Source organism: Lynx rufus, unplaced genomic scaffold (genome assembly GCF_022079265.1).
Source record: "Lynx rufus isolate CCGP_SWC_20201006 ecotype Redwood Valley unplaced genomic scaffold, mLynRuf1.p SCAF_7, whole genome shotgun sequence".
NCBI classification, from domain to species: domain Eukaryota; kingdom Metazoa; phylum Chordata; class Mammalia; order Carnivora; family Felidae; genus Lynx; species Lynx rufus.
This window is the reverse complement of record NW_025814889.1, coordinates 93,636,534-93,664,529: the sequence shown is the minus strand read 5'-3', so window position 1 is coordinate 93,664,529 and position 27,996 is coordinate 93,636,534. Positions and strand designations below refer to the sequence as shown.

The 27,996-nt window shown below is 40.8% G+C and overlaps 2 protein-coding genes across 4 annotated transcripts in view; both read right to left on the bottom strand.

Moving 5' to 3' along the window:
• Positions 1–14: 14 nt before the first annotated feature.
• SLC35E3 (solute carrier family 35 member E3) lies at positions 15–13,939 on the bottom strand. 2 transcript variants are annotated; one of them, XM_047065993.1, is made up of 5 exons: positions 13,355–13,939; positions 12,381–12,491; positions 8,371–8,529; positions 5,344–5,426; positions 15–374 (listed from the first exon to the last, which is right to left on the bottom strand). In XM_047065993.1, the coding sequence occupies exons 1-5, from the start codon at positions 13,754–13,756 to the stop codon at positions 188–190; spliced, it is 942 nt and encodes a 313-aa protein (XP_046921949.1). In that variant the 5' UTR covers positions 13,757–13,939; the 3' UTR covers positions 15–187. The 2 variants fall into 2 exon arrangements, with proteins under 2 accessions (XP_046921949.1, XP_046921950.1); XM_047065994.1 differs by lacking the exons at positions 15–374; positions 5,344–5,426 and adding an exon at positions 8,056–8,215.
• Positions 13,940–20,163: 6,224 nt separating this feature from the next.
• NUP107 (nucleoporin 107) overlaps positions 20,164–27,996 on the bottom strand; it is a 43,691-nt gene continuing 35,858 nt past the window's right edge. For both annotated transcript variants that reach the window (XM_047065975.1, XM_047065976.1), the window contains 4 exons: positions 27,430–27,555; positions 24,705–24,818; positions 20,866–21,033; positions 20,164–20,497 (listed from right to left, as the gene is read on the bottom strand). In XM_047065975.1, coding sequence (XP_046921931.1) covers positions 20,390–20,497; positions 20,866–21,033; positions 24,705–24,818; positions 27,430–27,555 — 516 coding nt within the window. In that variant the 3' untranslated portion in view covers positions 20,164–20,389. The remainder of the gene's footprint in view (positions 20,498–20,865; positions 21,034–24,704; positions 24,819–27,429; positions 27,556–27,996) is intronic.

The window sequence follows — 27,996 nt, the reverse complement described above, 5'->3', positions numbered from 1 at the left end:
CATTGTTTTAGAGGTACTTTAAAAGAGAAAGTTATATTTATGAACGAAATTTCCTTTGTGTTACTTCTTGCAAACCATCATTCAACAAATTTGGCAATGTAATTTTTTCTTCTTCTTTGAAGGTAACTTGAACACTTAACGTCTTTTATCTTCTTGGGGTGGCTTTCTTTTCTCCACCAAAACCCAATTAAGGACGCTGTACCAATTTACTCTTACTTCCTTCCTGTTCACTGAGTTTAAAATGGGTATAAGCGAGAATGCCAAATAACGTGCATAACATGCCAAGACCCTGATTAATTGACAATGGATCCTTAAATAAAACATATCCTCCAAATAAAGTGATGCAGAACTTGAAGTGTCCGAACATGTTATAGCTGAAGTTTGTGGATAAGGATAAAAAACCCAACAAGCTAGACTGTTCTATTCACATACGCACACACACACAGAAGGAAAAGCAAGCTAGATGTCATATTCACACATACGCACACACGTACATACGAAGCAAAGCCTTCCTGTGGCTGGAAGAGCCTCATGGAGCATGGATTGAATTGGTCCCCCCACCTGAGAAACGAGAACTTCAATCTGGATCAATCCTAGTTCCTTCAGTAGACTTCAGCAACAGTGACAGGAGAGCACCTCAACTCTTTCTCTCTGAAAAGAAAAGAAAAGAAAAGAAAAGAAAAGAAAAGAAAAGAAAAGAAAAGAAAAGAAAAGAAAAGAAAAGAAAAGAAAAGAAAAGAAAAGAAAAAGAAAAGGGGCTATACGATAAGGTTGGAAAAGGAATTCAGAACAAGGTACAGAAAAGATATTTTGCTGAGCCACTTATATTTCCTAGTGCTATTTCTAATAAACTTCCCTTGGCACATGAGGGGAGGTGTGTGTGGCCCCGGAGACCAGACTCAAGGTGAACACATCCAGTATGCTTAAGTTTAGGAGGGAAACAGGGACAGTATCGGGAGTAAGACCCAGCACCAACGACATGCTAGGCGCTATGCTAGATGTGTGGGTCACCCCACTGTATTAAGCATGACATTTACCTTCACCACAGTATCACTCTTCCCGTCCTGTAACTGTCAGGGCCCAAGGACTTCAAGTAACTTAGATCACAGAGTTAGTAAGTGGCAGAGCTGGAGTCCAAACATGGACGGGTCTATTTAACTCCAAGCCCATGTTCTAGTCTGGTGCGTGGCCAGCAGTAAAGTGCTGCTGGGTTAGGGGTTTCCAAATCACTGTTCTTAAAAAACAGACTACACACACACACCTCACTCCTTTAAAAGTTATTCTTACTGTATTTTACGACTATTTGTTCAGAGGTTTGATGTGTACCCCGCGACTCTTCGGATAATGCTAACAGAAGCAGCCAGTGCTCTGTGCCTCAGTTTCCGCGTCTATAGGATGGAAATGGATAAAAGCTCCCTCACAGTGCTACCGAGGGGACGAACTAGAGAGTGTGTGCAAACTTTCCAGCACGTGGCAAGCCCCACACGTATCAGCAGCTGTCAACAGCAGTGCTGATGCAGAGTCAACATCTGCCAGGTGCTTGGCGCGTATCCTCTCAAACACTCCCAGCAGCCCGACGCTGTAGATGTCCCCCCCCCCCCCCCATTCCTAAGAGAGGGCGGTGACAGCCGACAGCACTCACAGGCGGCTCAGGTGCACAGGGAGCGATGGGCCCGGGCGTGCAGCCCTCGAGCTGTCTGAACTTGAAACCCAGGCTCCGGCCCCCCTTGGGGGGCCAGCCAAGCAGCCTGGAAGCTCCTTCTGGGCAGGAGGGCACAGGCCGAGCGCCAGGGTACCTGCAGCTGCCTGAGCCACTAGAAGTGATATCCTGGAGGGCAGAGGGTCTTCCCCAGGACATTAGTTGTAACCACCACAACACATGCTTCGTTGCCCACTATGAACGATCTCAAAGTGCAGTGGCTCTAACACGCTCAGTGTTGCCTTACGCCACAGCCTCTCTTTTTAAGGAGTTCACGATCTGTGGAAGATGTTTATACTGGAGGGGAGGCGAATTTAAAGAAATTCTTCAGTGAGGTAAAAAATAATAATAATAATAATACATTCAATTAAATCAAAAAGGAACAGTCTATACCTGGTATTTCCGATTCCCCTCTCTAATTCTGCTCTCTGCTCCGGTCAGGCTTTCACCTTGACACTCAGCTCTCATCAGAATGTCCGCACCCCCTCCTTACCAAGCCCCCTCCTCAATTCCCGGCCTTCCCTGACTTGGCCTGTCGGCATAGCTGACCCCTTCTCCTTACGCGGGGTCTGAATCACTTCCCTCCTCTCCTTCGGTTGCTCCTCCTCGGCCTCTGCTGCCAGCTCCTCTCATCTGTGGAGAAGTAAATGCTGACACGACCAGGGACTCCATCTTTGGGCGGCTCTTCTTCTGCTTGTTTGTTTGCTAATCTCAACCAGCCCCACTGCTTTAAACATCTACACGCGACACACAACTCTCTCTGGAATATCTGCATCTGAGAACCTCGATCCTGGACGCTCAGACTTGTTCTACCCGCAGCTCCCTACCCCAAAGTTTCCTTTGGGCTGTCCAATTTCAGCTGATGGCAGCGCCATTCTACCAGGTACTCGGGCCAAAACCATGTGAGCCAACCTGCTTCCTCTCCAATATACTGTCCACAATTTGTCGGCAAAACCTACTGGTGCCACTGGAAAATATACCCAGAATCCAATCACTTCTCACTATATCCACGGCTGCCATCCTGGTACCAAACCATTTTTCCTCTGGGCTCCCTTCTTCTCCTGCCTTTTTTAGTGCAGCGGTTCTCAACCGGGGTGATTTTGCCACCAGAAAGGTCCGGACACATTTTCGGCCGTCATACTTGGGGCATCTAGCGGGTAGAAGCCAGGACGCTGCTAGACATCTTACAATGTGTAGGACAGGCCTCTGCCACAAAGGACTGTCCAACCCCCAAGGTCAACAGCACTGAGTCTGAAAACCCATGCTTCAGTCCGTTCTCAACACAGCATCCCAGACTGATCCTATTAGAACATAAGTAAAATCACGTCATTTTCCTGCTCCAAGCGCCCACAGCTTCCCATCTCACCCGGAGTCACGGTCTGTATGTAAAAGCTCTGCTCAGCCCGGCGCCTGGTTCCTCTCAGAGCCTTACTATTCTCCACCCTGTACTCTTCCTGCTGCAACTCTACAAGGCTTCCTTGTTTCCCCAGGGCCTCTCACCACCGGGAACAGTCTTCATCCCAATCTGCATGGGGCGACTTCACTTCCTTCGGGTTTTCATTTACAAGTCCCCTTTCTGCAGATGCCTTCCTGACTACCCCCTCCGAGGTTTCAACCCAGTCCCCAGCATTTTGGATCCTCTTTCCGGCTCTACTTTTTCTCCTCGGCACTTAGCACAATCTAATGCTCTAGATGGGTATGTTAAATATTTTCTTGTTTATAGTCTTCCTCGCCAGAATTGAAACCTGTGAGAACAAAGAGTTTTGTCTATTTGGTTCACCACAGTACCTCCAGTGCCGAACACAGAGTACATATGCCATCATGTAAATACTTATTAAGTCAATGCATGGTTTACAGTGAATTGTTCAATAAATATTTGTTGAATGAATGAATGTTCTTAACCAGGGCACATCATCGAATGCCTTGATTTGGCAAAATGGTGCACAAGTTCTGGGACTAGACTGCCATGGGTTCAAACCTGAATACTACACATATGACTGTCAGTGAGTTATTTAACCTCTCTGCACCTCCGTTTCCGCCTTTACAACATAAAATGATAGAATTTAACTCACAGAGCTGCTTTGAGAGTGTGATGCCTAATACACCTTAGGTGTTTCTTTCTAACAGTGCCTGGTACAAAGAAATATTTATTTAATGTTGGTTCTTCAAAAATATTATTCTTAGGGCACCTGGGTGGCTCAGTCGGTTGAGCATCTGACTTCGGCTTAGGTCATGATGTCACGGTTCATGAGTTCGAGCCCCGCATCAGGCTCTCTGGTATCAGTGCAGACCCCACTTTGGATCTTCTGTCTCCCTCTCTCTCTGTGCCTCCCCCGCTTGCGTGCTCTCAAAAACAAATAAAACATTAAAATGAAAATAAAAATATAATTCTTATTATAACTTGTTGGTATTTATTGATAGTTGGCAAATATGTTGCTTTTTTACTTTGCTGGCATCTCAGTGTTCACTCATTTAAATCAATCAGCACACTTGGACATAACGTTACTAAACTACCTTTCTCATGTGGGGAAATCCTTTTTTTTTTTTTTCAGTAAATTGTTTTTTAAGACTTTTTTAAAAGTTTATTTCTTGAGAGAGACAGAGAACATGGTGGAGAGGCACAGAGAGAGGGAGGGATAGAATCCCAAACCGACTCTGCACTGTCAGTGCAGAGCCTGACATGGGGCTCAAACTGACAAACTGTGAGATCATGACCTGAGCAGAAATCAAGAGTCAGATGCTTCACTGACTGAGTGACCCAGGTGCCCCTGGGGAAATCTTTCTTTGCATCTGCTTAAGAGTGGAGGCAGAGGGGGGCGCCAGGGTGGCTCAGTTGGTTGAGCGGCCGACTTCAGCTCAGGTCATGATCTCGTGGTCTGTGGGTTCGAGCCCCACGTCGGGCTCTGTGCTGATAGCTCAAAGCCTGAAGCCTGCTTCTGATTCAGTGTCTCCCTCTGTCTCTGTCCCTCCCCTGCTTGCTCTGTCTCTCTCTCTCAAAAAAAACCCCAAAAAACAAAAAAACCACACATTAAAAAAAATTTTTTAAAAAAGAGTGGAGGCAGAGATAAGTGAGAAGAGAAACAGAACTACAAGCAAAATGCTAGTCATTCAGATTCACTTCTTCAAGGCCTGATTCATTTCTTGATTGAAAGTAATATTGAGAAAAATAGGCACACCAATATCCAAGTAAGTACAAAAACAGGTTCCAAAGTCAGATGTCAATGGTCTGAAATTATCTTTTGTTTTTGGATTAGCTGTACCCCTACTTTATTACCAAAGAGACTGAAAAGTGTTTTTAAAACCTGGTGTCCAGTCCATTATTCACTCAACAAATATTTATTGAACTCCACCACGTGCAAGGATTGGTGCTCCATGTTAATTTTGATAAGGGAAAAGGTCACTTACTACTTAAGAAAATTCAAAAGCATTCATGATACAGAAAACTAACACATTTCCCCAGCTCACATTTCTTTAAGTTTCCATAGAGTCCAGAGTGGAAAGATACGGTAAAAGACTAAAGATAAGTCTATCTACTCAAAGTAGGCCACGCAATAGTTAGTGCAAGACTCCTAGAAGGAAACGAATGCGACAGAGTTTTAGAAAATAGAAGATGATGCATTTGTAAGTTACTAGGAAAAGGATACGTGACTGGTGAAGTGTTCCCAATGATCCAATAAATTGATAAGTTCACCATGAAAGCTATTACTCCAGACAGCAGCACCATAATCTACAAACAAACCCAAAGAATTATTCATGTAAAGCAGTTGCGATTATAGTCACCAAGTAAAAATACACTTTGTTAGGCATTTCTAAAAACGTAAATGACAACCATTAGAACAAGATTTTTAAAATAATCCATTTTGGAGACAACAAGAACGGAGGGTAAAATAGCAGAATGAATAGTATTCAGAAATGTAATTTTGTCTACAAAACGCAATGGAAAATTCTCCAGTAACATCCTGCCTCTGAATGTGAATTTCCAGGTTCCTTTTTCTTATCCATCTGAAGAAAAATTATTCTGTAATAATTTCTAGTTATAAAAGTAATACAGACTGCTTATAGAAGAATCAGAAAACAAAGATAAGCAAAAAGCACATAAGGACTTCTTACAATCCTAACTACCCACCACTGTTAATACCTTTGCACATATCCTTTCCAGAGATTTTTCTAGTTAATTGCTCATATATATTCTTATTTAAATTAAATCGCTAAGAATTCATTGAGTATCTATGAAGCTAGGCCACACCTTCTGAGGAACAGAGTAGGGTCTTGTCTTCAAAGAGCTCAGAAACCACTTGAGGACATAATAAAACCATGATAATCATAGCTTACGCTTACATAGTACTCACTACATGCCAAGAATTGTCCTAAATGTTTTACATATATTAATTCATTTAATCCTCACAAATGCCCATGAGGTAGTAAATACCATCCCTTTTTACAGATGAACACAGAGAAGAAAAGTGATTGGCCTTCGATCACACAGACAGTAAGTGGTAGGGCTGAGATTTAAGCCCAGGGCAGCCTGATTCTAAAGTCTCTGTTGGTAACCGACTCTGCTAGGCTACCTCTATAACCACATGAAAGAGAGTGAGCTCCGGAAATAGAAAAGTCTTGACCGTTGCCAGGCAAACACACGACAGGTTTTAAGTGAATCTCTAGACAGATGTCATTTGGGGCTGGGATAGGGAACGACTGTTTGGATCTTGAATGTACGTACAGATTAGAGGCAGAAGTAGTGGTAGGGTCCCAAGCAGAGAGAACAGTAGGGGCCAAAGCACAGAGGCATGAGAACACAAGGCTGTGCATGGGATGTGAATAAGCCAACCCGGCTGAGGACGGGGAACAAAGTGGCTGTGCCACTGTATGCACACAGGACATCTGTCCAAACCTTTCCCACAATTGTATTTAAAGAGTTATAAAGTCATTTTCTATTTCTAAAATAAGAGAATTTAGATAAAACATTTTCTGTGGAATGTAAGAAATCTACATTCCAAAGAAAACATGTCGTATTTGAAGATTCCTTCTGTCCCCTGGGGCTTTTATCAGTTTTTAGATCACTGCGGTCAGGACTAAAGGAGCTGTTTTACAACAGTGAGGTCTGTTACATTTTCAACTAAGAGAACCTTGTTCACTAAAGATTTTAAAAACTGTTTCTAGGAGGCCAATGCCTTATCCATTAGGCTACTAGGGCTTCTTAAAAAATCCTTCTAGAAATATACCACTGTTAATTTTATTGAGTTGACAGAATGTTACATAATTCTTGATGACTTGGCATATCACTAAAAACACAATTACATGCTTTACTTTGAGGCAATGATGCCTTCTAGGGACAGTAAGGAATGAAAGTGACTTTTTCATATTAAATGGACTGCAACTGCTATGGTCTTAGTTCCTCTGACTTTTGGGGAGGGAGGGACTTCCTGCTGCTTTTCTCTGTTTTGAATCTGTCAGAGGGTCTATTGCATAAAACCTCCTCCTTCTAGTTTAAGGTCTCTAAGCTGCACTAAATTTGAAGAGCAGGTAACCAAGATGGCTAGAACCAAATTAAAAGGAAATATTATCTGAGGGATGGTCAAGGGATTTCTACTGTGGAAGAAAGTTTATATGCCGGAGTCTACGCACTTGAAATAACTGGCATTCTGCTCACAGGGAGCAAAGCAGAGCACTTAAGAACAGGGGTTCTGGCGCTAGCATGCCTGGAATCAGGCTCTGGCTCCGCTTACTGGCTGTGGGATCTTGAGTCAGCTCCTTAACTCTGTCCCTCAGCTTCCTCATCCTATATGCTAAATATGAGGATAATAATAGTATCCAACTAATAAAGTAGATTCAAAAAATAAAAAGTGAGGATTAAATAAGTTAATATTTGCAAAGTGTTGGAATAGTTCTTGGAACAGAGTAAGGGCTATCCAAGTTTGATAAATTACCAGCACCAACAAACAAGACTTTTCCACTGACAGTGTTCCAAAGGTTAAAGTTGTGGGAGACAGAAATTCCTTCCCTAAGCAGGGAGATTATACTTTCTAACTTAAAATGTCCCCAAAGTGCATATCCCTTTGATCTGGCAATTCTACTCTTGGGACCCTATTCCAAAGGGAAAAAGTACCAGTTCCTGAAGACATACATGTAAGGATGTTTACTACAACACTGTTCATAGTGGTCAAGAACTAGATCTATTTTGTAGACACTGAAAAGAATGAGCTGGAGAGATTTGCATGAGATATTAAGTGAGAAAAGCAAGATGCAGAAAATCATTTATGTTATGATCCCACTTTTGTAAAAGAAACAAATGTGTAATTTATGTTTATACAGGTGTGTGTGTGTTGTGTTTACATGGGTATGTACAACACAAAGAAAAATACGGAAGAACACACACTAGAATGTTAACCTGACTCACCTCAAGGGGCAGGGACCAGGAATGAAGTGTGAAATGTGTACGGGGAGGAGGGCTGGCGAGAAGGAATCCATGATAACCATGTATATGAACACGCACACACAGTGCCTTGGTTTCTTCATCTAAAAAATAATCCTTAGCTTGCTTCCCTTAAAGGGTGATTATACAGATAAACGTGAGAACGGATCTGAGATCATGCTCTGAAAACTAAAAATCACACTTAATAGCAAAGGGAGGATTATCTTGGTTCTTAGGCACCGTAACAATTAGAACTTACCAAAGCAGAAACTGACCAGGGGCCAAATATTCCCCCTTCTCCAAACACGGGCTCAAAGAAGGGCACGGCCACCAGTAACATGGCGGAGGACATCGGAGCCTGGTAGTACAACAGCTGCATTGAGTTCACTTGCAATTCATGCTGTTTGGCTCCTACCCACTGAAAATTAGGAGACAAAACAAGTTAGATAGAAAAAAATAGCATCACTTAGTAAACAAATGATGCAACTCTAGTCACAAGGATGGGGACCTGGCGGGGCGGGTTGGGGGGGCTGCTCGGGGAAGAGGAAACCCCTGATTATTCTACTTGATGCCAAAGATCAATAATATATACGAATGTCCTTTAAGGATGAAAGGAGCTTTACAAATTCAATATGTGACAATCTGTTTTCTTCTCAGCTTTGAAGAGAGAGAAAAAAGAGTCCTCTCTTTCCTGCTGGCCCTAGTAAATGGGGGGAATCAAAGAATGCACGCAGGGGCCCAGGAGTATCAGAGATCTTGGGAAAGAGATGGGAATGGAGATTTAGGTGATAAGCAGGAACCGGAAATACAGTGTTAGACTTCATTTCTTTCTAAAACTGCCCCCCCACCCCAGGCAAGAGAAGATGGGGGGTGGGCAGGGCAGACTAACTAGGGATTGACAGAAACCTCAGCTGTCCCAGGTGGCTGCCAGTGTGTGTAGCTAGAAAAGTATGTGAGGTCTTTTCATCCACTTTAGAAAACCCAATCAATGGCAGAAGGAATTTTCCTCTTGATGACTGATTTTTCTGTGGCTAATCTCGCACTGATGCACTGGAAGAAATTATATAGTCACAAACCCTTTTCAAAGACTACATCATTCAGGAGAACCAACACCTCGAAACCTCAGATCCCATCAGCCCTCAAAATGTTGCACAAATATGAATAAAAAGGAGACTTTCAAGAAAGCTTGACAAGACCGTCTGAATAAGATCTGGCAGAGAACAGCCAGGCTTTTGAATAACTACTCCTACATAATTCTTTTTCCTGTAGATCTGGGTATCCTGTTACACAAACGCGAAGTCTATAGAAATTCACCAAGACAAAAATAGAAGAGCAGGAAATTTGAAACATACCCCTGCCAGCCTCAACTAAGAGTCTTCTGTGAATATGAAGGACAAAGAATCGATTCTTCTGCTGCCCGCTCCCGGGGGTGCTGCGGAGAGCAAAAATGAGTGCAGAGCATGGATGCCCGCTCCTCGGTTCTTTTAGCAACCTCACGAGGCAGCTGCATGTCTCTGACATTGAACCGCCTGGAAGGGTGGCAACTCTCAGGGCCTCCACTTTCCGTCACTGCAGTGCACCCTGGCTTCTGCCCACCGTGAATGAAACTGCTCTCCCAAAGGGCACCGTCACCTCCAACAGCCACACCCAATGGCCACCCTTCTGCCTTCTTCCTGTGGGGGCTCTCGACAGACCTGACAGGTTTCTCGTGGAAGAACTTGCCTTCTGGTTTGCACTCACTTACCTCTTCCTCCATTTACTATTTTTAAGGTAGATGTCTGGCCTTTTTTCTCTTTTATCTCCCTGACTGACGTCACTGACACCCGAAGACCTCTCCAGCTCTGACCTCCTCCTCTGGGCGTGCTCAAACTTCCACAGCTTGCCGGACGCCTTAACTCACACAATCTGCAGGGACTGTTTTCAAAGCAGCTCAGTACTCACTTCCCCAAATTAGCTCCTCCTGTGTTGCTCCCATAATTAAAGATATAATCTCCCCCAAGGATGAGACTCCTTACTTTCCTTATTCCACATTCGGTCAGGTCCTGCTGATTCCTTCTCCAAAAGGCTTCTGGGGTCTCTATCAACTACCACTGTCTGTTCAGCGCCTTCCTGTCTTCCTCCTGAGCCACGAAGAGCTTCCTAATTGCTCTGCCTTCACCCTTTGTCCCCCTCCTACTCACCCTTCACTGCCACCAGAGTTAATTTTCTCAAGCACAGGGGACGATCAAGTCACTCCCCTATCTAAGCCCCTTTCCTGGCCCCTGCAGGATAAAGCACATGACATTCAAGACTGTGCCATCTGGTCTCATCCGCCCCTAGACCTTGTCCTTCCACAATGCAACAAGAGTCTCACCAAATAAATCAAGTTCTCCAAAAATGCTCTGTACTTTCACACATCACCGCAAAGAAAGACCTCTGCTGTATTTCTCTGCTCAGCAGATTCCTGTGGGCCCTTCCATTTCAATCGTTAACTTGTCCATAAAGTCTTACCTCACCACCCCCTTGAAGAACAGCCACTTCCTCTCTGGTGTTCCTCAGAACCTTCCTCACATCCTGAGCTATCCTACTTGCAATCAGCTGTCTACATGTGTTTCCACCATGCTGCATTAGAGCTGTTTTTCATCTTTGTTATCTTCGAGCAACAAGCAAAAGAAATGTCTGCTGAATAAGTGAGCCTTTCCGCAACTAAAGCTAATACCCAATCACTCATCTTTTAACTCCTATGCCCCTTTTAACTCCAATGCCCTAGCAGTAAAGGCAGAAATAGCTTAGAGATTACACCTGGATACAATGGGAAACGACAACTTTCTTTAAAATGAATTTCTGGGGGAATATACCTATTCCTTAACAGTACATGTACTGTTTACTAATAATAGAAAACGCTGCCTATTAGTCTGTGAACAATCATTCCTTGGTCAATCCCATTTCAAATATGCGCCTGAGGGATACAGAATCCTTTGGTTCTAATCTGTAGCAATTTTGAGACTTGTGGGAACAAAAATGGTCATATTGGCAGGGACACTTAATACTCTGAACTGAAATTACATATAAGGAATGTAAGAAATTCTGATGTTCGATAAATAAAATTCCTTGCTATATTTAATAAACATTCAATCCTTCCTGGGCCAAACAAAATCAGTTTAACAAAAATGATGAATAGGAATGTTCACTGTTTCTAGTAACAAAATTTAAACTCACTGAAGTATACCTAAATACAACCTTCTTAGAGCACAAAGCCGAACTTCCTCTGATTACTCTCTGTAGTGAAAGACACAGTATCCTGGCGACCAGTGACAGCACTGAGTGGGTGCTCTTTCCTTTCGTGCCACTGGTCTCTTGTTAACACCCCTTCTTGCCACTTACAAATGTCCTCAACCTCAGAATTTTCACATAACAGTATTTCTGAAATGATCAGTACTAGAAAGCTTCATATGCTAAGGCTGTGTTAGTAAACTTCCAACATTCATAACAAGAAATGCCTTAGTTTATAACCAGCAGACATATGTGAAAAAGGTAAAACCGGTTACACATTTTGGCTCTGACTCCCCATGCAGGCTCACCCAGAATCTCCAGGCCAAGGTTTCCAGTATAGAGAAAATACTGTTTCACTGAGCCCTACACCAAGTTATTTTTCCCCACTGTACAAGAAACAAAAAACATACTTGTTGAGACTTTATGGTAATGAAGTAAGTGAATCCATGCACAAATTTTTAATGAACGCCTGCTAAAGGCAACGCGCTGTGCTGCTATAGTACAAGAAGTGAAATACCCATTGCTATAAAATACTGAGAGAGACAAATTATTGGAAGCTGATATACAAGTTGTAACAGCAGCGTATGTTCTGAGACAAAGATTCATAAATCTGAAATTTTCCTCTCCTGCTCAAATTTCAGAAATGCACTCATTCCTTCACAGTAATCTTAATAATTAAAGAGTCAATCATAAATTTAACCAATGATCTCGGTCTCAAGAACAAAGTCTTCCTACTCATTTTGTAAAGATTTCCCAGATGATAGTATAGCATCACCCCAAACTCAGACTGTCAAGCATGGGTATTATACACTTACACCAGGTAGGTAGGTATTTGGTGAGCATCACACCCAAGTTTCTCTGTCTCCTTTCTTCTCTTCACCTTGAGCCAATTTATGCAATTAGGCTTTCTTCCCAACAGTCTATTGTCTCTATACTGTATTTTCTAAACCTTGGGATACAGCTTCAAAATTTATGAAATCTGCTAAAAAGGCACATAAAGAAAAAAAAATTACCAACCACTTGATAAAGGGATGTAACTAAAACACCAAGAGCAGCAAACACCATTCCAAGGAAATTAAACTTCACATCGTAATAAGAATTTAGGATTACACCTAAAGTTATAGGAATCTGTAAAGAAAAAGAGGTAAATGTTCAGATTAAATTCATGAGACACAAATTTAGTATTCCTTTCATGTTGTCTTACAAAGTTAATCATAAAAGCATCACTGGGAAACAACCTCTATAATTTTTTTTTCCATCTGAAAAAAACAGTTAAACCGATTTCCTCAAAGTGAAATATGTGAATTCTATATCTATGTTCCTATTTAATTCTATTTAAAATTCCGGGTAAAATGAATCAATACATTGCAAATTGCAACAAAGGCATACAACGTGCATGCACATAGGAGTAAACAGACCCCCCCAAACTAGCGTCTAAACAAAATATAAGCATGAACGTATAGCAAAAGCATTAAGAATTTAAACACTGTAAGTCATTAAGTGCTAAAAGTATCTTCTCTTATTTAAAGACACAGAAACCTCTGCAGTATCTCGCTGCAGACATATTCGGAGACATGTTTTATGCTGAACCCTTAACGTTAATTCATACATGGTTTGAATCCCCTGGGTCGAAGGAGGGCCGTTTTTCAGTTTGCGATTTTGCAGATATTCCAATACACTGAATTGCATAATGTAATGCAGCGTTCTTTTCTTACCAATCACAGCATTTAAGGATTTCCATCAAACAGCAGTTACTAAAGCTCACACAAGCACACTCTTCTGGGCTAAGAGCCCAACAGAGTGCCAAGATGACTTTTTTCACCTCTCCCAAATAAGCCTGAAGTTCACAAACTCACAAATGACTCATCTGTGCATTTCAAGATGACTGGAAAGAGCTTGGCGCAAGGTTAAACATTCAAATTTCCCGGGGAGAAAGACGATCCTGGAGGTAGGTTGCTAGAGGTGCGCCTTGCGAAGCTAAAGCTACTCACCAGCGTGAGCTGTATTTTGGTAGAGAAGGTTTTCTTGTAGCACAGGGTCTGGATGACTATGATGACCGGCGTGGTCATGGCCTTGGCCAGCTGATAGGTGCCTATGGTGTTGTTCTGCAGAGAGAGATTGGTGAAGACCACGAACCCACAGAAGCTGAGGGCCAGGAGGAGGAGTTTGGAAGGCGGCAGACTCTTGGGGGCAAAGATGTCCAATTTCTGGCAGATGTACAAGCCCAGCCAGGTGACCACGAAGTGCACCAGGGTCAGGCTCATGTTAGGGAAGCCGTGGTGCACATAGATCCATTTGTTTAGGAACACGATGCAGATGGACACCAGCAGGTTAAGCAGGAGCCCAGCGGCGATACGCCCGTTGCCTCGCATTCGGTCCGCAAGCGATGCCATAACCCCGGCCGAGCCGGGGCCCTTAAGCTCCCGAGAGGGATGCCAGTCTGTCTCCGGCTGCTCTTCCCCTCCTCCGCTGCCTCCACGTCCTCGCCGGCTTCACGGTCCGACCCGGGAGAGGCATGCACTCTCCGCGTCCCTGGCGAGCAGCAGCCTCAGCCACACACACACATGCTCCGCCGCCGCCCATTCAGCTGGTGACGACGCGGCAGCACGTCCCGCGCGCCCCGCCCACCTCCGCTCGCGACCACGTGGTTCGGGGCTCCAGTGCTGCCGTCCCCGAGGTGTGGGCGGAGCAGTCTCTACCCTGCGCAGGCGCGTTGGGCTCTGCGTGAGGGAAAATTGCTTTCTCGGTCCCTTACTTACTTGGTCGCTTAACTCGGACTCTGGTTGGGTGAATATGGGACCTCTCTCTTGGTGTTGGACATTTCCTGCGTGTCATTTGATTTACTTGCTAGACAGCTGCTCTCAAGTTAGTGGAGTGCACACGCTATCGGCCGGTTTACGTATGAGACAGGTGCTGAGCAAATGTAGTCATGGCCAGAGAGGGAAAAGCATTGCTTTTTGAAAGCATGTTTTTAAACTTTTTATTTTAAAAATCAAAACATACAAAAAAGTAGACAGTATGATGAACTCTCGTAAACTCATGGTTAGTACACTATTAAGATTTTCTTCTTTTTGAATCAATGTTTGGCCTTTTAATTGTTCTAGAAAACTGCCCGTTTAGCTTAAATGTCCTAATATACTTGGTTAGAGTTTTATATAGTAATCTAACATATTTGAAATTTATTTCATCTGTTGTTCTATCACTTATTCTAAAAGCTATGCATTTGGGTTTTCTTTGACCCTTGATTAGGCTGCCAGTAATTTGTCTACTTCTCCAAAGTAACAAAATGGTCCTGTGAATGTATAATAAAAGAATCAGATCTAAACTTAGGGAGAGCAAGGCGGTCAAGGGCTTCCCCAAGGAAATGACTGTGAAGATTTGCCAATGAGTAGAAGTTAATAAGGCAAAGTCTACAGTCTAGTTTTCCTAACATAGTCTTCCTGATAAGCTTTTCTTCCTATCATGCTACCAAATTCTACTGATTCTTACCATACTGCGTGCCTTTTCCATTGTAATTTTATATTGCCATCCTCTGGTCAGTTTGGACCTACAGAACTGTCTGGTCAATGATTTACAACGTTAACCCTCACCTGGTCCCCGCTGAAGAGCTGTGGCACCCTGTCTTCATTTAGTCTATTCAATTCATTGTCTCCTTGTGGTTGTAGATTTGGACTGATAATCTTAGCATGGATGATAAATTATCTTTTTATCATTCATCTATTTCTCTTGCAATATTTGAAAATAGTTACAATACGAACTCTGAACTTTGGGTTAAGATATAATAGCATCTAGTGGATTCCAACTGCCTGTTGGGTTAGGGTTACTAATCCTGCCATTCAAGACCTTCCTGAGTCTGACTCCATCTTTGCCATTCAACCAATTTTCTTCTGTTCTGGAACCTGCCCTTCTCCAGACTGATTTAATTGGTTAAGTGGCTTTCTCTACCAAAGCACAGGAGTCCTAATCCTTACTTGTCCTGAAATGTGATTATTAGCCTTATTGCTCATTTACAGATGTTGGCTATAGAGTTTGTGGCTGTTACCTTGCAGCTAGAATGGGATGAGAGTAAGATTCCAACCCCAATTTCTCTGGCTCTGGGACCACTGCCCCTTCTTTTAACTATGGAGAATTGAAAACTTGTGCAAAGTTAAAATAGTATTGTGAACCCTCCTGTACCCATCACCTGGTTTCACCAACTGCTATTTTCATGTGTACCTGCTCTTCACTTCTCCATTTGTTGTTGTTGTTGCTTATTTATTTTGGGGAGTGAGAGATAAAGTGTGAGCAGGGGCAGTGCAAAGAGAGAGGGAGTCACAGAATCAGAAGCAGGCTCCAGGCTCTGTCTGTGCTGTCAGCACAGAGCCCGACTGGGAGGCTTGAATCCACGAGAGCCAAGAGATCATAACCAGAGCCGGAAGTCAGATGCTTAAGCAACTGAGCCACCCAGGTGTCCCTTCACTGCTCCATTTGATCTTTCAAAAGCAAATTTGCATACATTCAAATGCAATAAACTGTACATTTTGTGATAAGTGGATGCACCTATGTAACCCACACCCCTGTCAAGATACAGTACATATCCATCACCTCACAAAATTCCCTAGAAAATCCCCACTCCCCAACGCCCGAAGAAACCACTGTTCTCATTTTTTCTTCACCATAGTTCCAACTGTTCTAGAACTTCACATAAATGGATCATACAGTATGTACTTTTTGCATCTAGGTTTTGTTTTTGTGTGTTTTTCTTGGGGGGGGGGCGGGCAGAGAGATGGGACAGAGGATCCAAAGCCGGCTCTGTGCTGACAGGCTGACAGCAGTGAAACCAGTGTGGGGCATGAACTCACAAACTGCGAGATCATGACCTGAGCTGAAGTTGGACACTTAACCGACTGAGCCACCCAGGTGCCCCTGTATCTAGGTTTTTGTTTTTTTGCCAGTTAAGTGTCTGACTCTTGATTTTCGGCTCAGGGCATGATCTCATGGTTTGTGAGTTCGAGCCCCGTGTCAAGCACAGTGCAGAGCCTGCTTGTGATTTTCCCTCTCTCTCTGCCCCTCCCCTGCTTGCTCTCTCTCAAAATATTTTTTAAAATTATTTATTTTTTTAGTAATCTCTACACCCAACATGGGGCTCAAACTCACAACCCTGTAATTAAGAGTCCCATGCTCTTCCAATTCAGCCAGCCAGGCGCCCCTAGGTTCTTTTGTTGAGTAGATCGGTTTTTCCATTTTCATATTGCTGAGTAGTATTGTTTTGTATGAACATTCCACAATTTGTTTATAGTCATCCTATTGATGGACATTTGGGGCATTTCCAGTTTGGGACTATTATAAATAATGCTGCTATGAATATGTGTGCATCATGTTTTTGTAGAATTTATTTTCATTTTCTTGGATAAGTACAGAGGAGTGAAATTTCTAGGTTAAAGGATAGGTGGTTATAGGAAAGTCAAAACTTTCCCCAAAGATTGTACCATTTTATATTCCCCCAGCAAGTGTATCACAGCTGTTCCACAACCTCACAATTTGGTTGTGTCAGTCTTTTTTGATTTTAGCCATTTTGATGGATGTGTGGTGATATCTCATTGTGGTTTTCATTTGCATTCTCCATTGATTTGAGCACTTTTTCATGGGCTTATTGGTTATGCACATTATCTTCCTTTATGAATCATCTATTCTTTGGCCCACTTTTTGCTTTATTGAGTTGTAAGATTTCTTTATATATTGAGTGGGAGTTTTTTCTGACCAAAGATCTGATATATTTTTGCAAATATATTCTCCTAGTCTGTGTCTACCTTATTTATTTTCATAACGATGTCTTTGATGAGTGATTTTGTATTTTGGTGAAGTCTAAGGATTAAATTTTTTCCTTTATGCTTATGGCTTTCTGTCATTTTTTTCTTGTATAGGAAATCTTTGCCTATCTGCAGGTCATAAAGGTATTCCTTTTCTTCAAAGCTTTAGTTTTAGCTTTAATACTGAGCTTTATAATCCATCTCTAATTAATTTTTATTAATGGTATAAAGTGGGGGTCACAGTTCTTTTCCATATGGATATTCAGTTGTCCTGTCATTATTTAACTCCACCCAAATCTTCTATTTTGAAGATTTTTAAATCTACAGAAAAGTTGAAAGATTAGTATAATAAACACTCCTGTGCCCTTCACAGAGTCCCTAGTTAATATTTTGACATATTTATCTGTGTAGACTTTTATTTTTTTTAATTTTTTTTTTTACATTTATTCATTTTTGAGAGACAGCACAAGCGGGGGAGGGGCAGAGAGAGAGGGAGACACAGAATCCGAAGCAAGCTCCAGGCTCCGAGCTGTCAGCATAGAGCCCAATGCGGGGCTCGAACCCACAAACCACGAGATCATGACCTGAGTTGAAGTTGGACGCTTACTGACTGAGCCACCCAGGCGCCCCAGTGTAAACTTTTAAAGCTAAGCCATTTTAAAGTAAAATGCAGACTTCACGAACTTTCATCTCTAAATAGTTTAGTGTGTATCTCTTAAGAATAAGGATACTCTCAGGGCGCCTGGGTGGTTCAGTCGGTTAAGCGTCTGACTTCAGTCCAGGTCATGATCTTGTGGTCCATGGGTTCGAGCCCCATGTCAGGCTCTGGGCTGACAGCTTGGAGCCTGGAGTCTGCTTCGGATTCTGTGTCTCCCTCTCTCTCTCTCTGCCCTTCCCCTGCTCATGCTCTGTCTCTCTCTCTCTCAAGAATAAACATTAAAAAAAAAAAAAAAAAAAAGAAAAAGAATAAGGATGCTGTCCTATCTGGCCCCAATACAACAATCACACCTAAGAAAATTAATTCAAGCACAGCAACTAATATACAATCTATTTTCTTGCTGAAATATTGATAAGAACTGTGTTAAACCTGATTATCAATTTGGGGAGAAATGACATCTTCACTATGTTGAGTCTTCCATTTAATGAACATGGTGTGCCTCTCCATTTATTTTGATCTTCTTCCATTTCCTTTATCAGTATTTTGTAGTTTTTAGCATACAAGTCTTATACATAGTTTAAGATTTAGATTTTCAAGTCCGTTCATAATGCTCTAATTTTTAAAAATTTTATTTATTTATTTTGAGAAAGACAGAGCACGAGTGGGGGAGGGAGAGAGAGAGAGAGAGAGGGAGAGAATCCCAAGCAGGCTCCACATTGTCAGCACAGACCCCGACATAGGGCTTGAACCCATGATGCTGCAAGATCATGACCTGAGCCAAAACCAAGAGTCGGACGCTTAACCTACTGAACCACCCAGGTGCCCCATCTCATTTTTTTAATGTCTAAAAATGAAAGAGGTTTTGGGAAGTAAATATTTCATCTTTGGGTCAGTTTTGCTAGCATCAGTAAAAACTTGAGGCAGAGTCCACTGCTTCTCCACCTTTCCCCAGCTGATGACGGAACAATGTTAGGACAACTACTGCTGTCTGCCTTGGGTACAAGGGGAGGATCATTTAAGCCAGAATATCCCAAACTAATTAGAATCACCTATGGCATATTCTACTTAAAAGTACAAGTTCTAAGACACTATCCCAGGCCCCCTTGCCAGACATCTGTAGAGGTGGCATCTATAAATATGTATTTAAGAAATTCCTCAGGTAACTCAGATGTTCAGCCAGCTTTAGGAGTTACTAATCTGGACCGTGTTTTTAGAGTCACATTATCTTAGTTATTCCCCCTTGTAAGTCCTACGCTCTCGTCAATTTGGCGTATTTGCTGATTCATAAACAGGCAGCACTATTTCTGGGCCTTGCACATACTGATTTCCCAACATGCAGTGCCTCACCCTTCTTGGGCCGAATCTTTGCCTTTGCAAATTCAGTGCATTACTCAAACAGCAACTCCAGTGCTTTGTCCTCAGAGACGTCTTAGCTGGAAGTAGTTTCTTCCTGCTCAGATTACTTGCATTTTTTTTTTAAGTTTATTTATTTATTTTGGGGGGGGCGGGGAGAATGGCAGAGAGAGGACAGAAAGAATCCCAAGCAGACTCTACACTGTCAACATGAAGCCCGAAGCAGGACTCAAACCCACGAACTACGAGATCATGACCTGAGCTAAAACCAAGAGTTGGAGACTTAATCAACTTAGCCACGCAGGTGCCCCAGATTACTTGCATTTTTTGACGGTGTTTTAAAAATGTATTTGTTTTATTTCCCCTACTAGGAGGGCTGGACTAGATTCCACTCATTTTGTATTTCCTAGTTTATTCAGTGCTTTCTATGTACCAGATACTACATTAAGTCTTTGCAAGATCCCACTTATTTTAGTAGCCAGTTTGCTGAGAGGTTAATAAAAATGTTTTCAAAATAAACAGCATAATATTAGACAAAAGTCTTCCTATATTCATTTTACCTGTAGTATTTAAAAAGTATTGCGTTTTAGGGGCGCCTGGGTGGCGCAGTCGGTTAAGCGTCCGACATCAGCCAGGTCACGATCTCGCGGTCCGTGAGTTCGAGCCCCGCGTCGGGCTCTGGGCTGATGGCTCGGAGCCTGGAGCCTGTTTCCGATTCTGTGTCTCCCTCTCTCTCTGCCCCTCCCCCGTTCATGCTCTGTCTCTCTCTGTCCCAAAAATAAATAAAAAAACGTTGAAAAAAAAATTAAAAAAAAAAAAAAGTATTACGTTTTATGAACAATTACATAATTGGCTTCGAAATGTATCTACTTTTCATCCTCTATAATTTTGAGATATTAGAATACTTATCACAGAAGAAAAATATGATAATAAGAAATTTAACTTCTCATTCATTACATAATAGACAATCCTGGAACTTGTAAGAACAGAAAATTTTAATTTTTACATAATTTTATTAATAAACACAGGGAAATACTGACATAATACATTAAAATTTCAAAGTATCACCATAATATTCCAAAAAATACAAAATTCAAATGTCTAAATTTTCAAGCATTTTCCCCAGGACAATGCAAAAGAAAAAAACCCAGTAGTTACAAATATGTATATTTTACAGAAAAGTCCACTTATCATGGAAATTAGCGAGATCACAAAGAGTGGATGGATTATGACTGAATTTCATATCCTAATGGATCAAGTCCCTCGTCTAGGAGCATTAGAGAGGATTCTCTTAACTTCTGTAGCAATTTCCTCAGTTCTTCCTTAGAAAATACCTGATTTTAAGAAAAGGAAAAAGAGAATGAGAACAAGGAAGAATCTATGAACTTGGAGTCACCTAATCAACCAGATTAGCTTAATGTAAGAAGAAATTCCTCTTTAAAACAATTTATGTAGCTGGAGGCCAGTATGTTAGCGTGGCCCAAGAACTTCAAAGCTATTTCTTTGAGCCAATCTATTTACTTCTAACTGCTTACGAATATGTATGTATTTTTGGAGAAAAGAACAAACATTAGAACTGGACCATTACTTTAAGAAAATCTAAGAACATCTAAAAAATGTAGACACATCTCGCAAAATCAAATATTACTACAGAGCTTCTCAAATCACTAAAATTTAAAACTGCAAATGCTCTAGAACTTACCAGATACAGTTTGTGGCGCTCAGAGGATACCATGTCTGCTAACTGCAAGCATTCCTGATACTGGCCGGTACTATGCAATATGGTATGAAGCAGAAAACACAACATGGGCAGACAAAGCTTTCTCAATAAAACCATTTGATGTGTTCTTTCATGGTCTTCTTCAGCATCCTATAGACAGACATCAAGTTGTCATCTTAACAAGTTTAAGCTAAGTAGTGTCACACAAAAAAATCAAGTACTAAATCAAAACCAAAATGTAACAGGTAGAACCTAATGGGGTTTCTCTAAAGCTTGTGACACCCATTAAAAACAAAATAAACAAGGCAGGATTTTAATCATGATAGCTAGAGACACCATTTTTTGGTAAAAAAGCATGAAGGTAAACAAAATATACTAGAGGAGTCCCAGGTCTGATAATGAAAACAAAATGCTTCTGAATTTGTATGTCTAATAATTATGTCTTGAATAAAAACATGCTTAGGGGCGCCTGGGGTGGCTAGTTGGTTAAACGTCTGACTTTGGCTCAGGTCATGATCTTGAGGTTCGTGGGTTTGAGCCCGCATTGGGCTCTGTGCTGACAGCTCAGAACCTGGAGCCTGCTTCAGATTCTGTGTCTCCCTCTCTCTTGCCCCTCCCTGACTTACTCTCTGTCACTCTCTCATAAACATTAAAAAAAAAAAAAAATAATAATGCTGGGGCGCCTGGGTGGCGCAGTCGGTTAAGCGTCCGACTTCAGCCAGGTCACGATCTCACGGTCCGTTAGTTCGAGCCCCGCGTCGGGCTCTGGGCTGACGGCTCAGAGCCTGGAGCCTGCTTCCGATTCTGTGTCTCCCTCTCTCTCTGCCCCTCCCCCGTTCATGCTCTGTCTCTCTCTGTCTCAAAAATAAATAAAAACGTTAAAAAAAATTAAAAAAAAAATGCTTAAAACAGTAAGAGTTAGAGACTAAATATTGCTAGAACAAAAATCAGAACAGAAAATAAGCCCCTTTCCCCTGGATGTATGTATACAGATGGCAAAACATCCAGAAAGGACACCAAGCTGACAGTGGTGATTGCTGCTGGGAGAAAGGTCATGATGGGGGTGGGGGAAGGTGAGGAGAGGCATACACAGAAGGACAATGTCACTGTAAACTTTGTTTTTAAGCAATGTGAATTTAGGATTCCTTTGTATAATTTTTCAAAAATATAAAAACTAGGGGCGCCTGCGTGTCTCAAGTCGGTTAAGTGTCTGACTTCGACTCAGGTCATGATCTCATGGTTCGTGAGTTCCAGCCCCATGAAGGGCTCTGTGCTGACAGCTCAGAGCCTGGAGCCTGCTTTGGATACAGTGTCTCCCTCTCTCTGCCCCTCCCCTGCTCACACGCTGTCTCCTCTCTCTCTCTCAAAAATAAACATCTATCTATATACATACATATATATATAACTAAAAAAACCTATAAATTTGAAAAATACCATTAATGAGAGAACAGATATATGAGGAAAACTTAATGTAGAGAAAACAATTAGCATTTCTAAATATACGTGGATCTTCTAAAAATTATGTGGGCAGTAAGAGTACAGAAATATATCCAAGGCATTTTGTCATAACAGATTTGAAAACTAGAATCATTAAAATAATAATAAAGTATCCAACTTTAAAATGTATGAAATAATCTTAAATATAGGAAGGAAATCCACAGAATTCATAGTGTAAGATAAAACACAAACCAAGACAAACTAGGGACTCCTAGGTGGTTCAGTCAGTTAAGCGTCCGAACTCTGGGTCTCGGCTCAGGAGATCGAGCCCCACACTGGCCTCTGCACTGATAGCACGGAGCCTGCTTGGGTTTCTCTCTCTCCCTCTCTCTCTCTGCCCCTTCCTGGATCTCACTCTCTCTCAAACTTAAAAAAAAAAAAAAAAAAAAAAAGGCAAGCTAAATAAATGATCTTTAGAAAAGCCTAATAAAATACCTAATTTTTAAAAATTAAAAAAATTTTTTTTAAAAAACCTAATTTTTTTAAAGGCAGAATCTTCTTAGAATTTGGATTTTTCTTCCTTTAGGACCACTTGTATTAATCAGTGAAAGTATCTTCGTGTGACAGACTAGAGTATTAAGTTGCTAAAGCATTTTTCAAAGGTAGATGTACGTGGTGGCAGGAAGCAATAAAATGTAATGTGGTAATTCTACCAATGAATAATTGTACTGACTGATGCTGACCTAGGTCAGGTTTCCACACACAGGAAACATTACTATCAATCTTTTAGTCTTGTTTTGAGATAGAAATATAGAACGGTAAATATTAAAATGCATACCTCATGCTTTCTTAGCTTTAAAAGGGAAGGCACTTTCATTTCTTTCCTCAAATAGGCACTCCCTACTCTCAGAGGGGGATTTAAAATCAAGGTCTTACTCATAAGTCAAATGAGCAGCTGGACCCTGCTAAGAATGAGAAGACTGCTTCCTTTTGAGTGACTGCTATCTGTGCTCCCGTGCCGTCTGTCCCCAAGGCTGCAGGGGCAAAGATGCGAGCGACCCAGTCACTCAGAACCAGTGACTCTTGTCAACTCTATTTTTACAATACTCCAGACCATCCATTTTGTAACTTTCATCATCTAACCTACTAAAATTAATAATTTACAACAAAGATTTATGTATACTCAAGTCTTTTCAAAATTTAAATACTTAAGTAGCATTTTGCAACATTAAAATTTTATCTTCATGAATACCAGCATGAATCTGAAGAGAAAAATTTAGCCCAAGCAACCTACTGAAGGTTCAAAACCATGTAAGAAATCAGCAGAGTTCTATTATGAACTTCAGGGAGAATTTTAAGATAACTACAGTATCAGGAATAGTAGTAAATAGGGGCTCTAATCTAGCCTTATAACCTATCATTTTTTTGCTTCTGGTCAGAAAAGGGGAGCTAGAGGAGCTAGAAAAATATAGTATCTAAAAAAAAAAGGGAATAATATATCAAGATATGGAGAATAGCAGAGGGAAAGATACTGAGAATGCTTCTATGGTTTTCTGTTCAAAATACTACACCATCCAAAAATCATCCAAAAATCCAGCATTTCCACTTCCCCTTAGACAGATCATGAGGTCTATAGAGGCAAAGCTGGTCACTCCTGGTTTCTTTTACGCTCTAGGATCAGGCTTCAGCGTCTTCCACTCACGTGAATAGTTACCTGCAGTATGCCTCCTTTCTCCTATCTCAACTCATCCAGATTCTACCCCATTCATTCAGGAATCAGTCAAATGCTATACATTTCAAGCATCCTATCTAGACCTCTTCCAGTGAGAAGCAACCTTTTCTTTTTCTGAACTCACAAAATACTTAACCTGTGCTTTGTTACGACATTTAGTACTTTTGTAACTGGTTCTCAACCCAGGATACACATCTAAGCTCTCATGCCAGATTAAAAAAAAACAAACAGAAAACAACCACCCTCCCCTGACCTACCTCTGACCAATCAAACCAGAATCTCTGAGGCTGCACCCCATTTTTGAAAAGCTCCCCAAGTCATTTACATGAATAGCTCAGAGGCGAGAGCCACGGTTATTAGACCTACCTTCATATCCTTAAATTGAGTTGAATATGACATATAATTAAATTTTTAGGTCCAGAATTTTAAAAAATTAGATTTTAGTATCCTGAATGAACATATTAAATCTGAAGAAAGTTTATCCAAGAGTCAAGATTTCTATTCCCTAGCTAGTATTTTCAGTTTAGGTTTCAATTATGGGATGTTCTGTTATAAGTACAACAGTTATATAAGATCTGTTGGTGCTCCTATTCAGAGAAAGAACCTTTTGAAAAAAGACTTTTTTTTAGCTGTACACAAGGCACAAGCTTACCTCTCTAACATCCACCATCCACCCTCCATCAACAAACAACAAGACATTGTACATTTTCTCCTTCACGTCAGCAGTTAGGGCATCCAAATGCCCTTTCCAAATAACATAATCCATCTGCAAAACAAACATAAGGGCAGACATATAACAGACCAAAGCCAATAAATAATGTATTTTTAAAGCACACACAGGAATATTTACATGGAACATCACTCTAAAGAGTTGACTTAACAGAGGAACACGCGACTCTTGATCTTGGGACCTTGAGTTTGAGCCCTATGTGCGGTGTAGAGCTTACTCGAATAAATAAAACTTAAAAAAAAAAAAAAGAGTTGACTTTAATCAGCCAAATACAAAAATAAGTATCAACAGACTGTAGTTAAGTAAAACACTAAAACTGAACACTAATGTCATCTGAAGGCATTTTTCACATTTGGTTAATAACCTACAGAAAAGTAACTAAACACATGGCTTTTTTTTTTTCAAAGAATATTAACAGAAATATCACCTATTACCATAAGAATATAACTGCCCAAAAACCTGCTTCTTTAAATATATAACCTGATAAACACACAGTTATATGGTCAATTAATCTTCAACAAAGCAGGGGAGAGTATCTAATGGGAAAAAGTTTCTTCAATGAATGGTGTTGGGAAAACTGGACAACAGCATGCAAAAGAATGAAACTGGACCATTTTCTTGCATCACACACAAAAATAAATTCATTCAAAGACCTAAATGTGAGACCTGACACCACAAGAATCCTAGAAGAGAGCACAGGCAGTAGTATTATCTCTGACATTGGCTGTAGCAACATTTTTCTAGATATGCAAGCAAAAATAAACTATTGGGACCACATCAAAATAAAAAGCTTCTGTGGGAATGCAAGCTGGTGCAGCCACTCTGGAAAACAATATGGAGGTTCCTCAAAAAACTAAAAACAGAACTACCCTACAACCCAGCAATTGCACTACTAGGCATTTATCCAAGGGACATAGGTGTGCTGTTTTGAAGGGACACATGCACCCTCATGTTTATAGCAGCACTATCAACAATAGCCGAAGTATGGAAAGAGCCCAAATGTCTATCGATGGATTAATGGATAAAGAAGATGTGGTATATGTATGTATGTATACGTGTGTGTGTGTGTGCATATATATATGTATGTATGTATATATATATATATGTGTGTGTATGTATGTATACACACACACACACACACACACACACACACACACACACACAATGGAGTATTACTCGGCAATCAAAAAGAATGAAATCTTGCCATTTGCAACTACGTGGATGGAACTGGAGGGTATTATGCTAAGTGAAATTAGTCAGAGAAAGACAAATATCAGAGACAAAACAGATGACCATAAGGGGAGGGAAGCAAAAATAGTATAAAAACAGGGAGGGGGACAAAACATAAGAGACTCTTAAATATGGAGAACAGAGGGTTACTGGAGGGATTGTGGGAGGGGGGATGGGCTAAATGGGTAAAGGGCATTAAGGAACCTACTGAAATCATTGTTGCACTATATGCTAACTAATTTGGATGTAAATTTTTAAAAAATTTAAATTAAAAAAAAAGAAAAGAAAAAAGACGACAAAATAAAAAATATAAACAAACAAATAAATAAAAAGCTTCTGCACAGTGAAGGAAACAATCAACAAAATTAAAAGGCAACCCACTGAATGGGAGCAGATATTTGCAAATGACACATCTGATAAAGGGCTAGTATCCAAAATATATTAAAGAATATATATACAAATAATATCCTTGAAATAAATAATCCAATTAAAAAACGGGCAGAAGAAATGAACAGACATTTCTCCAAAGAAGACATCCTGATGGCCAACAGACACATGAAAAGATGGTCAACATCACTCCTTATCGGGGAAATACAAATCAAAACTTAACTCCAATGAGATATCACCTCACACCTGTGAGAATGGCTAAACTAAAAAACACTAGAAACAACAAGTGTTGGCGAGGATGTAGAGAAAAAGGAACCCTTGTGCACTGTTGGTGGGTAAGCAAACTGGGGCAACCACTGTGGAAAACGGTATGAAGGTTCCTCAAAAATCACACCACTGGATATTTACCCAAAAAATAAAAAAACACTAATTCAAAGAGATACATGCAGTATCCCTATGTTTACAGTAGCATTATTTACAATAGCCAAATTATGGAAGCAGCACAAATGTCCATTGATAGATGAATAAAGATGTGATGTGAATGTGTGTGTGTGTGTGTGTGTATGTGTGTGTATGATGGAAAATTACTCAACCATAAAAAAGAATGAAATCTTGCCATTTGCAACGACAGGGATGGAGCTAGAGAGTGTAACACTAAGTGAAGTAAGTCAGAGAAAGACAAATACCATATGATTTCACTTATATGTGGGATTTAAGAAACAAAACAAGTAAAGAAAAAAAAGAGAGACAAGCCAAGAGACACTCTTAACCTCTTACAGAGAACATACTGATGGTTACCAGAGGGGAATGGGGTGGGGGGAAAGGGGTAAGTAGGTGATGAGGATTAAGGAGCGCACTTGTGATGAGCACAGGGGGATATATGAAAGTACTGAATTTCTATATTGTACACCTGAAACTAACAGAACACTGTATGTTGACTATACTGGAATTAAATTGTTTTAAAAAATGTGAAACATATGACCTGTATTTTTAAGATGCAATAGATACATCTTATCTATATTCAACTTACTTCATATTTCTTTTCTTTGTGTTCATGAGCCACTTTCTCAGTAAAAGTTGCTTGATGTATCAATGTAGGTTTTTGTGGAGCTGAATTCATATGCTTAAACCACTCATTAAAGGTTTCATGGGCTTCCTAAGATGCAAAATAGAAAAATACAAAAAAACCCACAGGTTTTCCATATGTTCAACACAATATTTACAATCTAGTTCTTAGAAATAACTTTGCAGCATCAAGAAACAGAACTGTTCAATATTTATTTTTTGCACACAAAAAAATCATTGTGAATAAATATTTTGTCAAGTGGTAAACACCAGCAAGGTATGCATATATTGTGTTTTCTGGCACCTACTCCTATCTCAGCACCTGGTCATACACATATCTTGACCTCTACCATTCTGTGATGTACGTATGTTTACTTGTCTGTCTTCTTGACTAGCCCATTAGCTTCTAGAAGGCAAGGATAGACTGCTATCCACAGATGTAGCTCTAGAACTTAGCCCAATGTAATTACTTTGTTATTTGTTGAATGAATTTTAAATGAGTATGTTGTTATTTTAGTTATAAAGACTCTAG

What these genes read in the sequence shown, in the direction of transcription:
- SLC35E3 (XM_047065993.1), bottom strand. Translation starts at nt 13,756, where the DNA reads ATGGCATCGCTTGCGGACCGAATGCGAGGCAACGGGCGTATCGCCGCT. An exon ending in CCAAAATACAGCTCACGCTG is followed by an intron (nt 12,492 to 13,354) that starts GTGAGTAGCTTT and finishes TTTTCTTTACAG; the next exon opens with ATTCCTATAACTTTAGGTGT. An exon ending in GGGAACACTTCACCAGTCAC is followed by an intron (nt 375 to 5,343) that starts GTATCCTTTTCC and finishes CACAAACTTCAG; the next exon opens with CTATAACATGTTCGGACACT.